The sequence below is a fragment of the Drosophila innubila genome (assembly GCF_004354385.1).
Source record: "Drosophila innubila isolate TH190305 chromosome 2L unlocalized genomic scaffold, UK_Dinn_1.0 4_B_2L, whole genome shotgun sequence".
Taxonomy (NCBI): Eukaryota; Metazoa; Arthropoda; class Insecta; order Diptera; family Drosophilidae; genus Drosophila; species Drosophila innubila.
In genome coordinates, this window is record NW_022995372.1 from 13,844,518 (window position 1) to 13,863,765 (window position 19,248).

General features: G+C 35.6%; 2 protein-coding genes and 1 long non-coding RNA gene across 3 annotated transcripts; 2 read left to right on the forward strand and 1 right to left on the reverse strand.

The window, feature by feature from the left end:
* Positions 1-1,020: 1,020 nt before the first annotated feature.
* On the reverse strand, positions 1,021-2,749 carry LOC117781066. Its single transcript, XM_034617786.1, has 4 exons — positions 2,516-2,749; positions 2,212-2,456; positions 1,981-2,154; positions 1,021-1,323 (listed from the first exon to the last, which is right to left on the reverse strand). The coding sequence occupies exons 1-4, from the start codon at positions 2,732-2,734 to the stop codon at positions 1,113-1,115; spliced, it is 849 nt and encodes a 282-aa protein (XP_034473677.1). The 5' UTR covers positions 2,735-2,749; the 3' UTR covers positions 1,021-1,112.
* LOC117781067 lies at positions 1,946-2,286 on the forward strand. The gene is made up of 2 exons (XR_004617142.1): positions 1,946-2,015; positions 2,069-2,286. It is a non-coding gene; the product is annotated as an uncharacterized LOC117781067 (long non-coding RNA).
* Positions 2,750-6,822: 4,073 nt separating the features above from the next.
* Positions 6,823-8,213, forward strand: LOC117780728. Its single transcript, XM_034617367.1, has one exon. The coding sequence runs from the start codon at positions 6,829-6,831 to the stop codon at positions 7,870-7,872; it is 1,044 nt and encodes a 347-aa protein (XP_034473258.1). The 5' UTR covers positions 6,823-6,828; the 3' UTR covers positions 7,873-8,213.
* Positions 8,214-19,248: the final 11,035 nt, after the last annotated feature.

Below are 19,248 nucleotides of genomic sequence, written 5' to 3' on the forward strand. Positions count from 1 at the left end.
TAATATGTATTGGACTGACTTATTATACAATTCATGTAAAATAATAAATACCGCAAAGTGAGCACCTCCACTTTACATAATCGACAGCCTAAATGTAGGAAACAATTTTTTATTTTGTACAAACATCTCAGGTTTGATCTAATGTTAGGTATTTTACCTGTCTGACCTTACTTTAAGACAGAGGTCACTTGTTTAATAAGTAGTCCCGTTTTTTTTTTTCAAATTAACACCCCCCCCCAACAGTAGGGGTGGAAAATTTTGAAAATAAGCTCGATCTGCCTGAAACTACAATATATATGTATATACTTTTCTCAAAACATATATACCCGCACGGGGTATAAAAATACATACTAACAAATTTTGCTGACCACATAATTTGTATCTTGCGCACGCACTTGCCAACAACTGAGAGCAGTGTGATATTGTCGTTGCCTATTTTTGTGAAAGAGAATGATATTTTTAATCATCACTCATAATGTGACGTCATTGGTAACGTCTCTTTCAGCCGTGTGAGCAGCATTTATTAAAATGAAAAGGCCCAAATGTATCTGTATTATGGTTAGCTACAGAGACAGTGAAAGAGGTAAAAAAAATACATTGAGGTTCCGGTACTGGCTGTGACATTTGGTACATTTGTACAAAAACTAATAAATTTTGTATTCGGTGGAACAATCCAATGTTTTTAAAATGGTTAATATTTATATGCATAGCCCAATTTATTTTATTCAAATTTCATTTGGAATCTATGAACCTTGCACATACTTTTTTATAGGTTCAAGCTTAACTTTAATTGAACTTAAATTTTGTTTTGGTTATTTTTAATACAAATTTTTTTTAGAATCTTGATCTTAATAAGATCTTTTTGATTTAATATAATCCTTTCTATTGATTTAAGGAAAATGTTTGAAGTTACTTAGTATATTTGTACCAAGCTATCTTATTTGTATATTTTGCGCAAGTGTATTCGATAATATCCTATAGACTCTGTCTGTATAGAGTTCCAATAAAACACTCCAATCGTATGGCGGTATCTGGACAAGAGAATGGGGACTTCAATTGTTACGTATTTATTGTATATCTTGGAGTTGCTGAAGTAATATTTTAAAATCGATTTAATAATACCAGTAAACTATATTAGTTTTATGGAATCCCAGCTTTTCAAACATGTTTTTAGAAGGCGTATTCTTTATAACTACACTGGCTAGAGCTTCTCCATCCAATTTAGTTATCTTCTTGGACATGTAACGCACCATCAAACTACCTAGCCCTAATCGTTTATGGGATTCTTTAACTTGCAGCAGTCCCAACGAGCCCGTTGGTAATCTGTAAGATAAAATAGTTGAATGGAATCATTTAACCTCATGTAGCTGGATATCAGAGAGTTTTAAAGAAAAATTTTAATTTCTTTATATTTTCAATTATATTGAATAAATTGGCAGTGGCAGCATAGCAATGGGAACATGTGCATTGAAACGTTTCATTTCTTTTCAGGAATCTGTTTTTAGTTTTATGTAGCAAAATAAGCCAACCGAAAGTTCCCCAAAACTTCAAGTATTTTTGGGAGGTTTTGGTTGGATTTGCTTTCCATGGCACCCCTGACAAGTTTGTTTCAATCTGTTTGTGCATCCTGGTAGTCTATATGCCAGAGATGCCGGCTCAAATCTGGACACTATATCAATGATTTTTAAATTTATTTTTATAACCTGCGTCCAATATATAATACTTATATATTTTTGAAATTTGAAAATAACTTTAAATTTTTTGTAGTTCCGACTTGCAAAATAATTTGTCGTTTGCATAGGTAAATTTGTATACAATGTTGTCAAGCTTTCACACCAAAAAAGACCAAAAACACATGTTTCCCCTGCCATGCTGCCACTGTCAAGTGATTACAAAATTTTTAAATGATTGTATATATAGACGTTCATTCAATGCTCATCACAAAGTAATAATAAAGCTTATATGTAGAAGAAAACTCACCTCAAGCACCACGCAATCAATTTTCCCTTGTTATCGTAAGCACCTACTGATATATTGTGGTCTATCAAACATTTTACAAACTCCTCAGAACCCTTTTCGCGATATGGCCATATTTCATTTACAGTTTCAGCATCTTTAGTTTCCAATTCTCGCAGTGTAATACCAGAAGGAGGTCTGAGAATACAAATTTGCTGGAGTTTTTCGGATAAGTAAAATAATTAATGTTCTTACTCTATAGAGAATTTAGCAACCACTTCTTTACTAGCTCTGTACCAAGATGTCTTCAATAATAGTCGCTGAGAATTATCACATTGTCTTATATAGACATCGGCTGCCGGTGCCAAACGTTCCTCATAGCCATGGAGTTGGTACTCTTCAGAGGAATATGTTAAACAGAGAAGAGCATTGGCCAAGCGTTCTAAATTATTGCTTAAGGTGTTAAAATATACTGTTTTCTTCATGGAACCATTATTTGCCTAAAAAACATTTTTTTGTGAGTAATAATAGAAAGAATTGATTATATTTGATCTATTACAATGATTATAAAGGTGCCATCGCTCTGCCATTCACCGTCTAAAGATAGAAACTTGACATCAAAGACTGGCTCCTTTTTTTTCCATTGAATATAATTATTTATTACATTATATCCTGTTGGCTTAGATCTTTGCCCAGAGTAGAGATCCAGTAAAGTATTCCAATCACTTGCCGGTATCTCGAAGAGAGAATGAGTAAATAATTTCCCTTGCTGCGGCATGTCTTTCACTATGTTGAACTGTACGCAAACTAACACACTAATAAACACTATTAGCAAACGATTTATTTTAAGACAGTGAACGTCTTGAACAATGAACACAACGAATTGTTTGTGGCAGCTCTGCAAAGTCAACTGATTTTTCAAAAAACGTGCCTATGAAAATTGGCAAAACTGTTCAAAGTAAAATAAGTTTAGTATGGATAAATATTCTTGAGGTCATAAAAATATATATTTATATATGTATATCTGCGACAACGCACACTGGGACCGCAGTCCGAAAAGCGTGGCAAAAATCATTTTTTTGACGAAAGCGTTCGTAAAAAGTAATATATGCATTCGATTGAATAATCTTCAAAAATTACGAGTCCTGTTGGATTATTGAAATCGGGTAAGAATTGTAGGCGTGGCAACTTCTCAAAGCTGAACCATTTTTCGGTGCGAGCACAAATGGGATAATTTTACAAAAAATACGAACTAGCTGAGTTGTACAAAATTTATGAGACCGATCTTTATGTTTTTTGATTTCATCTGAAAAGTAGGTTAATTTCTACTGAATTTCCGGAGAAGTTAATCTCTTCACTTGTTTACTTCTCATCCCAGCGATGTTTAAAAAAAAATTACTTAAATGAGTCTATTTTTTTACTTTGATGGAATAGAACTAACAATGGATTCGTTTGGACTCCATCCCACTACTATAGAAGTCTTTGGTAACCAATTCTCTAACTAAATTTCCTGGTCTTTCTTGCGTTCAGATGCGTCTACGCAAGTTATAGTGCGAAAACTAATGCAACCTCGTAATAAAATGGTGATAAAAGAGGAAGAGCGCAGTGCAATTTCATACGTTTTCGCTATGCCAGGCATCATACGATATTTTTTTTTTAATTAACGTACTTAAATTAATGTTGTTTAAAAGATGAAAAAGATTGAAATGTATATTTTAGACAAAAACAAATTGATTTTATTTTTATTTTACATGTAAAATTTTCTCAGAAAATATTTTTTAGCTTTGACAACAAGCCTGAGTCACCCAGTGGGGTGACTCAATTTTGAAAATATGTAAATTTATTGGTTAAAAAGATATGATTTTGCATCGTAAAAATTGTACAAAAATATTTAAAAGGAAAATAAATCCTTTTTTATTTGTAATAATAAAAAAATCAGAACATGTATTTAAAAAAAATTTGTTTTAAAAAAATCTTTTTCTGCTTTTGAATTATTAGTTTCGTTACGCTAAATCGGGCAATTCACCCACTGTGCATTGACATCATTAAAATTGTACAGCACGTGTAATATATTTTTTTTTATTATTATTAAAAGATTATGATTTTTTCTGCGATTTTCAGGCAGATATAGGGGACTCTTCCCCCTACATTCACAGATATAGATTTTTTATTTTTAACACTATGTCATAGATACTAATAAAGAATATATATACTTTGTAGGGTCGAAAATGCCATCATTTCTCTGTTACATACAATACATTTGTGTTAAAGGATTTCTCTTATTACCCATTTAATAAACAAAAACTCGTCATTTTGGCATTTATCAGTCAATGCCAAGTGTTTTTTTTTAAGATTTAAATATTGCATTAGACCTAATCAATCAATGAATGGGTCCAGTTTAAGTGTAAATGTTGCAATTTGATCTATAAGCGGATCGCTTTAAGGCTCGATTTCTGAAGTGCTGAAATGCCGCTCACGTATTAGACCGAGATGAACCGACGAAGAGTATCCTAATTTAAATTGAACGCAATGCAATGGAGCATTGACATTGGAAAATATGCTGACAGTTGACAAAATGTCATGACCAGAGTCCTTCTCCTCCCCTCCTCCTCCTCGGTGGAAATATATGTACGTGCTGTCGAGCCGAATGTCAAAATGAAATTTAGATCGAATTACTTGTACATTTCTCGAATCAATTAAGGCTAAGACACTCTGAGGGAGGCGCGCCAAATAAAAAATGTAGACAACTGTCTCGTGGGATAATGGAAGCATAAAAATAGTTGCCTTTGGGCAATGGGCGTGGTCTTTAGCCAACCTGAAACTCAACCCCAATTTCCAGCTCCAACTGCCGGCTTCTGTTTTTCAATTTGGTCATTTGCGTGACTGTACTTTTGGGGCTGTTTCTGCCTTACCTACATACAAAAAATGGCCTTAAGTTCTAATGCCACTTTATGAGTCGTTGGGTTAAAGTCACATATTTATGCATCCGCCTTCCTGTACTAGTCTGAACATATTGTGGGCTTGGCTGGCGACTTACCTGGATAGCGACTCCCCTACTGAAAACTTTGTAAGCCTGGCGATATTGTGTTTTCCGTAATATTCTAATGGAGTTTTATGACATGTCATAAATTAGAGGCGAACTCTTTGTTAAAGGTGCAGCTTAAAGGAACACACATTCTCGATACTCTCGCTGTCTGTCTAATTATATCCCAACATGTCCCTGTTAAATGCACTTTTAGCGAATCTCGAGATATGAGTTTTATATCCTTTCCGAAAATCTTGTCGTTTTATGAACTTTTTGTTTTGTACAGCTTTCTGTTGATTTCGCATATTTTTGTGGGCCTCTTTCATTGTCCTTATCGCATTGTCAACTGGATTTGTGCTATATTTAAAAGAGGAATGAAATATCTGAAGGCGGTAGACCGAAAAGTCATTCGCACACAGTATTCAAGGGGGACTCATTAGGTTGGGGATTCTTATGCCTGGCAACGTTTCTTTTTTTTTTCTTTTTTGCACAGCTCGGCAGGTTTCGCCTGTTTGTTTTGTATCCTTTTTGCCTTCATTTGACAATAAGCGAAACATTTGCCTATACTATAAGAGTAGATATAGCCAAGGATAAGATACGACGAGTATTCTCGCATGAATATGCATGTTTTGGTAATGACTTAAAGACGCTTTTTCCCCTTACGCAGTTGCCACACTTGAGAATTTAGGTGTATAAATTAACATAGAATTGTATTTGATAGTCCTTGGAGCCAAGTTAATTGTTGTGAAGATGTTTAAATGGGATAGTCAATATCTTGCAGAATAGCAATTATTTTACTTAGGGATTTAAGATGTAATTTGAATCAGAATTTATTGCAAGCGAACATCAAGACATACAGTGGAAATTACATAGCACGAATCCACTAGAAGTAAAGTTTATTCGATAAAAAATAGATTGAAAGAAAATGAATATTTAAAAAATATTCCAAATTCTTTTTAGATTATTAAATTTACAAAAAATCGACACTTTGTGGTCGTATTTTTCTGGAAAATACCAGATCTTCTTGACTAATATTGACATACATAAAAAGATAAATACTTCAACTTGCTAAGTGCAATAGACTTAGACTTTTTTAGACTTTAATTAGAATTTTAATTTAAATTATTAGTTTTTAAAATAGTTACACTAAATTTGATTACAAAATTGACTTTTTGAACCGATTTCCAGAGCTGTTGTTAAATAAATAAATTAAAGTCACTCGAATTCGCGAAGTTTGAGTATAAACAATCAATTGAAGTCTTTAAGAAGTGTTTTGAGCTTATTTGAAATCCCTGAGATGAATTCAAAATTTGCATTAGATAATGCTTAAAACTTAAACGAGTCCTAAATATCAAGTCTTACAATATTGTTGTTCTCACTGATGATAATGTTGTTGTTGATGTTGACTTTTATAGCCAAGTTAAGCAGCTTAACACGACAAAAAGTTGCAGTCATAAATAATTCGCTTAAGCAGAGGGAAGGAGGGAGACATTAAATATAAATTCAGAACTCGGAAGATACCAGAAGAATAACAAAGTGTCATATTCTTATAAACGAAGCTGCGTTTAACATTGCAATTGCTTTTGATGATTCTGATATATCAATATTAAAGATTGATGAGCTCGAAAGCGCATGAAGGTTGTTCCACTTTTGGATGAGTTTTTTCTTTTTTTGTTTTCGCATTTCTTTGTTGACTTTGTGTTTGCCTGCAAAGATGTTGGGCAAATAAGCGAAATGTGGATAAACAACAGATAAGTTAGCACTTGGCCGTGATTCTTAAAAAGAATCTGGCTATAAAAAGTGCAGTTTCGTAATGCAAGGAAGACAGTAATCAATTGGATTGCAAGATGTATCAACTTCTAACTTATCTCAGCTGTTGTCTGCTGCTTGTGGCAGGCATCACAGTGATTCCTGAGTCCGTGGAGGAGGCAATGACAGAGTCTTCCTTTGAGTTTCCCGAGGATTTCACATTGCATGAACTTGGCGAACCAACTTCAGAGGAAGATCATGTGATGACGGCCCACAAGATTAACTGGATGCCCATTGCACAGGGTGTGGATCCAGTGAATATGAGGGAAGCTCGAGATTTGGAGCACGTGATGCAGCCGCTGGAAGTGATTAGTGAGACAGTCCCGACAGATTCTATCCCCGCCAAGCAAATAAGCGTAGTACAAACTAAAGTAAAGGAAGATTTGACAGTGGAGCAGGTCGAGAATGTTGAGGTTGAGGAGGTGGAGGAGCAGGAGGAGGATCATGTGCCACGTGAAGGCAGTGCATGTCCGTCTAACGCGGAGCGCGGTCTGACACGCCTCATTATCAACGCCCGCCCCCTTTTACCCGTCGAGCGTCTACGCAATATTCTTGCCCATGCCAAGGAGGATGCCGAGGTGAGGGATCTTCTAAAGCTCCTGCGCAGTGATGAGTTCAAGGAACGCGTTTCACGTCTGCGCGGCACCAAAGAGAAAGGCGTCCTCAGGGATTATGTGTGCCAGGGACTGAAGCTCAATCACGCCTACTTCATGGACTATGTGGAAATGTTCCTCAATATTCAAACTACAGAGATGTCCAGCAGTCCAGTGCCCAATCGTCGTAAAGGTGTGCGAGGATTGTTGCAGGATCTGCGTGATGCTTTGCCTCGTGCTCAGCTCAGAGATCTCTATCGCCGTCAATTGGCTGTTGATAAGGAACTCAACACCGCAGTTCGACGTATCCGGAGTTCCGAGTTCCGACGTCTCTTGAGCAACGTGCGCGCCTTGCCGGAGTATCGAGCGGTTCGATCTGATCTGGAAAAAGCTGGAGTTCCGCTACAGCAGATACTCAATTTGGTGTCCAACGCTTTGGGCTGGGGCACTATCGACATGGGCAGTGAGACAATTATTGCGGGTGTTTAATATGGAGTCAAATATACACAATTTATTTCCACTATGATCAGAGGTTTTCCAGAAATTAAATCTAACCGAAAACCAACCCAGAAACCATACTATTTTGTTTGGTTATCGGTTGGATTGAATTTCTGAAATAACCCTGAGTATCACAATTTCTAACTTGGAAAATGTAAATTCTTTCAAATTTCTTTGTACTATAACTGTTCTGTATTTTTCTAAACTTTCTAAATTTTTACATTATGCGCAGCAAAAGTTAGAGTTATACAAATGTTCTTGAAAACTAGAAAAATTCTTTATAAATTTTGTAAATGGTTTTAATAATAAATATCATCACTATCATCAGAAAACACCTGATTTTAATGTAGGTATTGCATCAATAATGAAGCGTTTGAATTTCTTTCAGAAATCAAGTTTCAGCTTGCATTAAATTACATTCTGTATTAATATGAGACACGAATATCTAATTTAAAAAAAAAATATGTCTTTCATTAATAAATTCTCCGTCAAATTTAACTTACAGAAGCACGGGTCAATTTTTAAGTTCGAGTTATGAAGATGTTCAAGACTTGGCAGACAAATTACAGTAAAGCTAGGCTGTAGTCATCATCAATTACAGAATTTTTGTGTATTATAATGGTAAATAATGGCGTGATTTTCGCGTGTTTCTTTTAAATTAACTACAGAGAAGTTCGAATATTCACTTAATTTAAATTGATTACGACTTAGGGAAGTTCTACTGTAATTTTTGAAGCATTCCACACGGCTGTCATCCTATTTCGCTTTCGTCTTGGTCCTCCCCTCTATGTGGTTGCTTCCCCCCGTGGTTCTTGTCAAGGCGTTGGACAGCGGGACAACTAAATTTATAACTCATTCGTTGCAATTACAAAAATAGTTGACGATGGTCTTGGACACGTCTTGGGACCGAAATGTTTACATTGTGGAGCAGCAGCAACACCCGAAACCACTTCAGATTCGTTCAGGGTCAAAATCATTAGAGCAGACAGTTTTAGGATTTCTGTGGTTGTTGTTGTTGTTGTATGCCGCATGCTGCCTGTCTTGCCACGCGGCATAAACAAAAATTGAAGAAAAAAAAGACGCTGCCACACATGTTGCTCGTTGTCGTTGTCGTTGCCGTTGTCGCTGCTTCAAAAGAGTTCATCAACTGTGAAGCTGTCAACGCCAACATCTAATCGGGGCAACAGTTGCCATAAACAAATTTCAAAACATATCAAACTCTGTGGCAGTAGCCAAGTGGCAAGTACCTAAAAATACACACACAGCAAGTCTCGAAAAAGGGCAAAACATCAGATTGCGATTGGTTTACGGAAATACAAAAAATTATTTATTGAAATCGCCAACGCAGAGACCAAAAAACATCAACAGTAGCAGTAAAAGCAAAAACAACAACATCAAAAACAACAACAACAGCAACGCTGAACGTGTCAAAATAAACAAACAAAAGACAACAAACAAATCGTTCGACTTAGATAAATGCTAATGTCGAGACATTCATGATAATTCATTCGATAACAGTTGACAGACCTTTGACATAGCAGTGCAATCCATATATGCAGAGATACACATATATATGTATATATATTGCACTGTGAAATAGTTGAACAACTTTGATATAACTCTGAAATTGACTGGAACTTGTCTTTTCTTCGATTGCACACAATTATTTATTTATACGATTTTAACAATGACACGACATGTGCAATAATTATGGCAAGCGATGACATATCCTATTAGGTATATCAGTAAATGTATATTCTCGAATAGAATTGAATAAGAACATATTCTTATTTTCCTGGGGTAGACAATAATCAAGGCAGCTCAACCTTTGTTTTTTCTCAATTACATTTATTGAAATGAAAAACTGAATAAAAACTAAAATACGTATTTTCAAAGAACATTAAAATTTTTAAATTCCAGAAATGGTACAATTTTTTGAATTTTTTTTTACTTTTCTACTTGCTTTTTATTACCTAATAGCATTTCAACAGAATCAGGAATAAGTCAATTCCACATAGACATTCATTAATGTACCTAATATGTTTAAAATTGACAATTTATTATATATTCCAGATTATTGATATGCTCATTAGTTCCATTAACCCGATGAAATTGTTGTTGTTAATTCATTGCAGCGAAGTTGGAAGAATATATATATATTCTTGATCAGGATCAACAGCCGAGTCGATTGAGCCATGTCCGTCTGTCTGTCTGTCTGTCTGTCTGTCTGTCTGTCTGTCTGTCTGTCCGTCTGCTTGAGCGCGTCGATCTCAGAATCCATAAGCTTCAAACTTGGTACGTAGGTTCCTGGACACCATAAGCAGATCAAGTTTTTATTTATTTTTGGATCGGATCACTATATCATATAGCTGCCACAGGAACGATAGATCGAAAATGAAGTTTTAGTATGAAAAACTTCTTGGTTTTTTGAGATATATACATACAATATACATCTGGGCTGGTATTAAACATCCTGCCCAAATTTGGTTCAAATTGGACTACTATATCATATAGCTACCATACAGACGCTCAGTCGAAAATCAAGTTTTAGTACGAAATTTTTTGTTGTTTTTCAAGATATCTTAACCAAACTGATAGAATATGCATTTAGTTTGGTGTTTTACATCCTGGTCAAATTTGGTTCAGACCGGTTTGCTATATCATTTAGCTGCCATAGGAACAATCGAGTGTGCCCAACTGTAGCCGCCAACTTGTTTGTTATTGTTATCGTTCCGGCATTCAAACACAATAAAGCAAATTGTCAGTCGTTCACCTCTTGAGGAGGGTAATACAATAGTTGCCACCTTTAGAACCGCCCCCACCCGCAATCGCTGTTGCAGTTTTAGTTGCAGTTGCATTTAAGGTTGAAGTTGCAGCGTTATTCCCAGTTGCACTGCTGACGCTTCTACTGCTTGGCAATGGCAACAGCTGGCAACTCTCACAGTTGCCGCACCTTGACTTGAACTGGGGAGCAATGTCTCCATTCCCATCTCCATCCCCATCTTCAACTCCATCACCATCTTGAGGTCCACTTTCAACTTTGCTGCGTGCTTCCGCCTTAACACTCAGCCATACGAAACGGCGGCCACATGGCAGCTCTTTGTTGGTGTTGGCGTTGGCGTTGCAAATTACCCTTGGCTTCTAGACAAAACTGGAACACCAACAGCAACTACAGGTACAACTTCAACTACACAGGAACAAAAAAAAAAAACGGCATTCAGGGATAAAACCAAAATGTTAAATGTCTTATTTATAACTATATTTGACGTCAATTGAAACCAGCTTATCTAAAATAATTTAAAATAAAATTAGAAACTAGAAACAAATAAAAAATATAACATAGATATTTAGGCTTAATAAAACTGAAAGAATAAAATATATTTAATATTTTAAAGCTCTGAACTAACTTCGATATTTTTAATACTGAATACAAAATATTTAGTTTTTTCACATTTTGGAAAAATTTAAATCCTCGATGTATCATAAAAATTTTGTATATTAAGCAAATATGTGTTAGATTACTTATGTATTTAAATGCAGACGCATTGGCATTTGATGCGCATCATGTTTTAATTTAATAAGTATATTAAAAAAAAATAAGTACTCAAATTTTTGAATTTTAAAATAGCTTTGTTTTTTTTTCCGTGTACAAGTGCAATTGCTATTGCAATGGGGCTGGAGACCTGCTATTAACTTGGCCACGCTTGGCCAGCTCAACAAACATTTGTTGTTTTTGTTGTTGTTGTTCATGTTGCAATTGTTGTTACCCACGCTGTCTATTGAGAGGAGGCTGTCAAATGTCGCTGCTCGTGGCCAAGGCCATTGAACTGGGCTCTTACTCCAAATAATCTACACAATCCACGCAATCCGCCCAACACACACCACACATACACACACACATACACAAACACACACAGTACTCACACAAAGCGCGATTTGAGGCCAAGAACTCAACGCATTTTGGCCATGAATAAAACGGCTTTTGACGTCATCAAAGTGATTAGAAAAATATACCAGAAGCTGCCACGCCAACGGAAGCCATTAGATGAGTGCAGAGGGGGAAGAGGTATGTGGATAAAGTGGGGAGGGGACAGCTGAATGGAGTTGTATGTTGGAGGCTTGGCATTCCAAGCAATTAATAATAATTTCCGTTGCTCAAACAAAAAGCCAAGTTAAAGCTTCTGCAGTCGCTTGTTCATTATTGTTGTGGCTGCTGTTGTTGTTCTCTTTATTATTGCTGTTGTTGTTGCGGTTGTAACAGACCAAAATCATAACTCTATTTGCGGATGCTAAACGGCCAAAAAAAAAAAACAGAATATTTATTCTTTTTCCTTAGAACTTTACATTAAGTCTAGGTTTTGGGGCATGTGTCGGGTTGCTTTTTAACATAAAGATACTATAATATATACATTCACATATGCATTTACATACCTCTAAATTCCTAGAACAGCTCACAATGGCTCAAAGGCCCTTTTTGCTCTGTTGAACTGCAAAATATGCAAATTTTGTTAAGGATAAAATCTATATTTGTTAACAAATTCTTGAGAATCGATTTTTATCTCCATTCAAAGTTTGATATTCTTTTATCTTATATTTTAAGTTATTGAAATGAATTATAATTAAATCTATTGAGCTGAAATTGACTTACACACATAAATTCCTAGGTTAATGCCCAATGATTTAAGCTAAAAATGTACTATAATTACATAATATTGTAGGGTTGGTAGCTCATACTTTCCCAATGGAAACCCTATATTAAATACTTAAGTCTGGGGCGTTACGCACCACAATTTACGCCTAATGAAACGCACCACAAATGCTTATTGAACTAAAGCAAACTTGAAGTCCAAAAGCTAACGAAACGAAACCACAAATCAAATTAAAATTCCAAATATGTTAAGACATAATATGCCAACCCATTTATCCATTAATCTTCATGATGGTGCTGCAAACGCCTTCCGAGAACCGCTGCGAGAACTGCAATGTACCGATAGTTGATCTTCCAGTAACAACAGCAACTGCGGTAGCAACAACCGAAAAAAACTGGCAACACTTCTGCAGTCTACTGGCCATGCATGACTTGGCGTTTGATGGAGCGCTTAACCCAAATAAAACCAAAGACAATGTGTGAGAAATAACCAACAAGGGTCGAACCATGAATACTCTTTTATTTGCCTTTCAAAATTATTCAAGACTCAACTTTTTTTTAAATTTAATTATTGTAGTTAAGCTGATTTTTACATTTATATGTATGCTTGTTTTCTGTAAATATGACGAGAATGTGTATGCTTCATTCTTATTGAATTCTTGACATTCAAATATGCAATATTTTCTCAAATTATTATCCAGAAAACTATTTATTCTATTGTTTTAAGTTTCGCAAGTTTCGATATATTCAGAATACATATTATCACTTATAAAAATGGTTTTACAGTCTCAAAATTTGTTAGGAACCAACAACTTTTATAAATAGATAATACATCTTTATTGTAAGACCACTTTGACTTATATAAAATTACTATATTTAAGATATATATTCTTGATTAGTGCTCTACCTTATTGAACTTAAAACTTTCGATTAAGACTCTCCACTTTTTTAATTGCAACACATAGTCAGCATACTTTTTATAATGTTAGGGTATGGGCAAGTGCGTTACAGCTAAAAGTTCGATGACAACAATACCAGAAATAACAAGAGGCATATGAGAAAACCGCCGCCAAGCCAAGCCTCGGACTCGCTTTAATCAGCGTTTTTGAACGGACAAAACAATTGCCGGCCGGCACCGTCAGTGGTGTGCCATAAACCATGCCCCCATGTCCCTAAGCCCCCATGCCACATGCCCCCGCTACCAGTCAATATATATTAATTTACATTAGGGTGCATCAGTCTTTTCGAAAAAAATAGTAACCCATATTCGTAATCTAATGTCAATTCCAAGTCTAAAATTAGGCTTTCAAGACAATTAGTCCTCTGATTCTATGTTAATACTATATAATTTTTAAAGTGCTGGTCCTGACAAAATTTTTGATACCAATCTTGTCAATTAAAACTTGATAACAATTTCGAAAAAATACATTTTTCAACTCGAATAGCGGGGACTAGAAATTGATTTAAGAACTATGGTATCTCGGTAGAAATATCTTAGAATTGACCGTAGATTACGAAATTGGTTTACCCTTTTTTATTTTTTTTCGTTCCATACAAATAGATGCACCCTAATGTACATAGTTCCCCCAAAAATTTTCGAAAACTTGCTGAGTTTTCAATTGACACAGCAAAGTCGATGAAGGGAAGAGGAGGGAGGAAAATGGGCAACTTCAGCAGAGGGGAGTTCAATTTGTTTGGTCAGCTAGTGCGAGCAGAAGTTGTTTACATTGTTGCTGTTGTTGTGGTTGTTGTTGCTGTTGTTGTTGCTACTGTTGTTGTTAGGGGGTACTCAGTGGGTTAAGTGCGTTTTATGGTTTGTTGATTCAAAAAGCAAGGCGTGTTCCCAACAACTCTCAACCTGAATTGAGAGCAATGAGCAAAGCAATAGCAAAAGCTTGCCCCACGGGGCTGAACTCTTTGGAACGGTATTACAAAACTTTACGCAGCACGATTGGTGACATTTTACGGCCTTGTTCGACGAGACTCGCAATTCAGTCAGCCACTCTGTCAGACAGTCTTTCAATCCTTAATGATTTATGGTGCTGGCGCTTGGAATTTAAAAAAAAGTAAAGTACATAGCATCGAAATTGCGTTTTGCCAAATGAAAGTTGGACAGCAAGTTGTCAGTCATAAATCGGGATCTTCTAGTAAAGAATTGTATTTTGTACTCTTAAGTTCTGTATATTTCCATAAATACAGCTATGTTTTAAAGGGGTATACTTAAGCTCCTCATTGGATTCTCTTTAATAATTTGAAACTCTAAGAGTTCTTCGCAACATCTACTTAAGATTTCTTTAGATTTCCGGGGCCAGCTTGTTCTCATTTCATATGTTAATTCGTAGACACTAAGCCAAAAACACCTTTGGGCCATGTTTTACACAATATAAAATACAAGCCGCAAAACTCCATTCACAAGCGGTTTTTATCAATGAAAAACTTAACTAAAAACTCTAACATCAAGACGGCGTTTAGTGAATGATTTAGTTTAGGTTTTGGGGCCAAGCCCACGCAGTTAATGCAACAATCTAACAAAATGCAAAGCAAAGCACACCTAAAAGCCACATTCAATATGCAAGTTAAGAGACAAAAAGTTGTCTTCCTTTTTTTGGGAAATAAATATTAAAAAAAATACTTGACACGCGCCAACCTGTCGGGCTTCTCATTAATTAGCTGCCAAAATGGAGCTGAACTAAAAATTGAAATCAATCTATACTATACATATACATATCATGTTAGCATCAGCTGTCGCATTGAATTTGTTGAGAAAAAAAGGAAAAACAGCAGCTTATGTCATCATCAAGCATGTGCGGGCGTCTTTTGTTTCTGAACTCATAAAAAACAAAAGATGTTTTATTATACACCATATTTTTATACCATATGCTGGATTTTCGAGCCATAAACGCCATCAAATTGATGACGTTGGTGTTGCAAATGAGACAACGACCTACATCAATGTTACATGTAATCGTTTCAAAGACCCGATTACGAGTACAACGCGACTTTTGGTTTCGTTGTGGGCGAGTAAAGTTAGACATGGATTAAAGCTCGTCAAATGTCGACTTTTGTGTAAGTTTCCTTCACTTCTGAGACGAGATAAGTCAGAAGTTAAGCGACTGAGGCTTAACTAAGAATAGTTCATAATGTTAAACAAATAAAAGCGTGACTTCGAATTACACTTTTTCCAGATTTGAGACACTAATTTGCAACAGATAATCAATTATTATTATTATTTACTTAATTTTTCAAGGACCGATACTTATAAGAATTATTTGTTGATTCTTATTAAAAAAATGTATTTTAAATTTTATTCTTGATCAAAAAAAAAAAAAAAATTATTTGTAAATTTTAGAATTGCTCATATTTTGAACATTTTGTTACACAAACACTTTTAGGTTTGTTTTCTAATATATATGTATATGGTATACATACGTGTATACGTGGTATACAAAAGTGTATTATATAAATTTTTTATAAAAATTATTGAAATTAAATTATTATTAACAACTTTTTTCATTAAGTTTAGTTTATTTATTGTTATTTAATAACTGAGATTGGCACAGATTATTTTTATTAGGTTTGATTTTTTCACAACTTTTAATTGCAAACGCTGATAAATTTTCGAGTGCCTAAAGTAATATAATCGTATAATACGATTGTTTTATGCCAAAGTAGAGAAATTCGTATAGTTTAAAATCGTAAGTAAAATGTTCAGGAAAGTAAAGTTGAGTTAAATAATTTCGAGTTTATATACTGTACGAGTATAACAGTATTACTATAGTATATTGAGTCCCTCCAGTTGCCTGGCTGAAGCTGAGTGCAAGTGAACTGGGAATTGGCTTGATTTCTTTTGGCAGACAGTCGCTGTAGTATCTTAAATTATAACGGAGGGCTCTCACAGTGACAATTGTGTCAACGTTGCACTTACTATATTTTTCTCACATGACGAGCACATGCAACTTCAGCTGCAACTGCAACTTCAGCTGCAACTGAATAGGACAAAGCGGCAACTTGTTGCCTTGCTTTCTATTGCCAGGCAATTTTCATGCTTTCCACATGCCACCAAATGGGTTATGCATAAGTATGAGTATACATACATACATATATTTGATATATGATTGTCGTTACGCATGATATTTCTTTAGCTTTTCTTTTGTTGTTGCTGTTGTTTTGTTTTGTTGGCGCTTTATATGTCATTGTTTTGGCGTTTGAAATTACACGGAGACTCGGCCAGCATCAGAGTCATGAGTTGCTTCATTGAAACGAGTTGTTGATTGTTGATTGTAATGAGTTGTTGATAACTTTCGCTGCGTTCCAAACGGAAGTTGATCTCCAATTGATATGCTGATGATGATGTAATGATTGTGGGTGCTGCCCCTCAATAGAAAGTTGTTCGTGCAAAAGGTAAAAAATGCAATCATAATCATAATTATCATTAGCAGGTTAAGTAAAAAGTGTAGCCCGCATCTTGTGCTAAATTGAAACTTAAAAAGTCATAAACAAAACAATTTACAAGCTGTTCGCCTTCTACGGTCATATCCAATATCTAGCCAAGATTACATGCCTCTTACAGACATTGATTACAGGCCGCAGTTAAGCGACAAACACTTTTGCCCATTTGCGGTGTAACTGGTAGCAATTTTATCATCAACTCAGACACCACGCAAATTTCGTGTATTTTGCGCCCAATTCCACAGCATTTTTATCAATTAACCAGAGACACCTACCCAATACAGATGGCACCCACACACACAGAGTATCTTTGGTCAAGTCTCGCCCACTGACCGACTGAACCGACTCGACGACCCTGCCCTCATCCCTCCTCCCACATGCCACATGCCACGCGGTTTCTTGGCGCGTGCGCAGGCGCAAAACTTCATCTGCATAATTTGAGTTTTAATTCAAGTCTAGTTTTATTTTAGTATACTTTTATTTGGTGTGTGGGAGACTTTTTATGTTTATTGTTCATCTGGTTTAAGTTTTATGTGCCTCTGGAGCGGATGTTGACAATTTTTGGACAATACTCACATTCGTTCTCGTGTTCGCGCAACTGCATTTTCACTTTTCATGTGCAACTTTTGCTTATTTTTTTAGAAATCATCTCCTGTAGACAATGCCATCATGTTTTGAGGGAATTCCCACATAAATTTATTGTGTGAATATTGCGCACTGTCTTCGTTATTAATGAGCTGATCTTAATGCTGCTGCCTAATTATATTTATAATTTCATTTTATTTGTTAATTAAGTTGCATGCATCATGACAGTTGCATGTGCAGATGGAGATCGGTCAATAAGTCTATCACGATAGTCATATAAGACATCATTAGTGTGGTATCTTTTTTGTTAGTGTCCACAAATAATGTCACTAAATTAATTTGGTGTATTTTTAGAAAATTCATATTTTGTTAATCAAATGTACTTTTATATCCTATTCACTGAAAATATTTGGATATTACTTTAAGCACAAACTTTTGTGTTGTTTAATAAGGATAAATAGTAAAGGCGAACCAATCAGATTTATATTTCCATTAAATACTCATAAAAAAAAAGTCGACCCTCATTTTATTTATATATTTCTCTTAGATAGAAAATTGACTGAAAACTATAATTGATTAAATGATGGTATACTAAGTAAAATTTAGACAAACCTATGTAAATGAAAACTATGAAATTATGGAAGAGATATTCGGAGTAACTTTAACTATTTAAAATCTATTTTTCATTGACATATTGTAATTAATAAATATACTACTACTTACATCAGTTTTTAGCTAAATAATTATGTGGAGCTTGTTCTATTTGGTCTTCGTTTGGATGTGACAACCCTCCAATTTTGATGATATGTCCAATCTTGATTATTAAATGGACATGCTGCTATTATTAACACACCGCCTGAAAGACCAGAAGCCAATTAAAACAACATTATCTACACACAGTGGTGTCTATAGCCTATGGATTTGTTTAATAAACAATTTCCGCTTTGATTTTACCCACATGCCCCCAACTTGTCTGAGAGCTCGTTTCCTCCTACTCCAACTTCCCCCCTCTTTGAAGCTAATTAGTTGGTTGTGTCTGCTGTGTGTGTGTATGTTTGTGTGTGTCTCAGTCGATGGCAGCATCCACTCAATTATGCCAGGCAAAGTGTGAAAACTAAGTCCGCACCCGCAGTGTATGGGCCCTCTGATATGACCAGGGCCTAAAGGGCTCGATAGATTGGCTGGAATGCCGATTGATGACTCGTTGGGGCTCAGTTGCTCAGGTGCTCAGGTGCTCAGCAGCTGGCTGACTGACCTGCAGACATAACATAGGAAGTGCAGCTTCCTTTTGTCGGTCGTGTTCTTCTCGCTTCGAAGCATTGGTATTTCTTTTACGCGTATATTGCGTAAAATTAGCTGGTAATTTGCTTTGGCTTCTGGAGTTTTCACTGGATTCGCTGCTACATTTGCGACTTTGATGATTGATTGTTGTAGTTGTAGTTGTTGTTGTTGGCCTATTCAATCGATTCCGATGCAGTTGCGACTTCGCATTGGAATTTCCCTTTTAACAAAAGCCGACAAAGCCGCGAATGCGAGCAACAAAACGATGTCGCTTTAAGTCAATTGGCATGCAGCTAAATGGCCGGGCCAAGTACGTTTGGCACGTATATAAGTAAGTCTACCTGTACAGGTAAACAGCTCTGGGCTAGCCCTGTAATCAATCAATGCTCCACACTCTTTTCTCC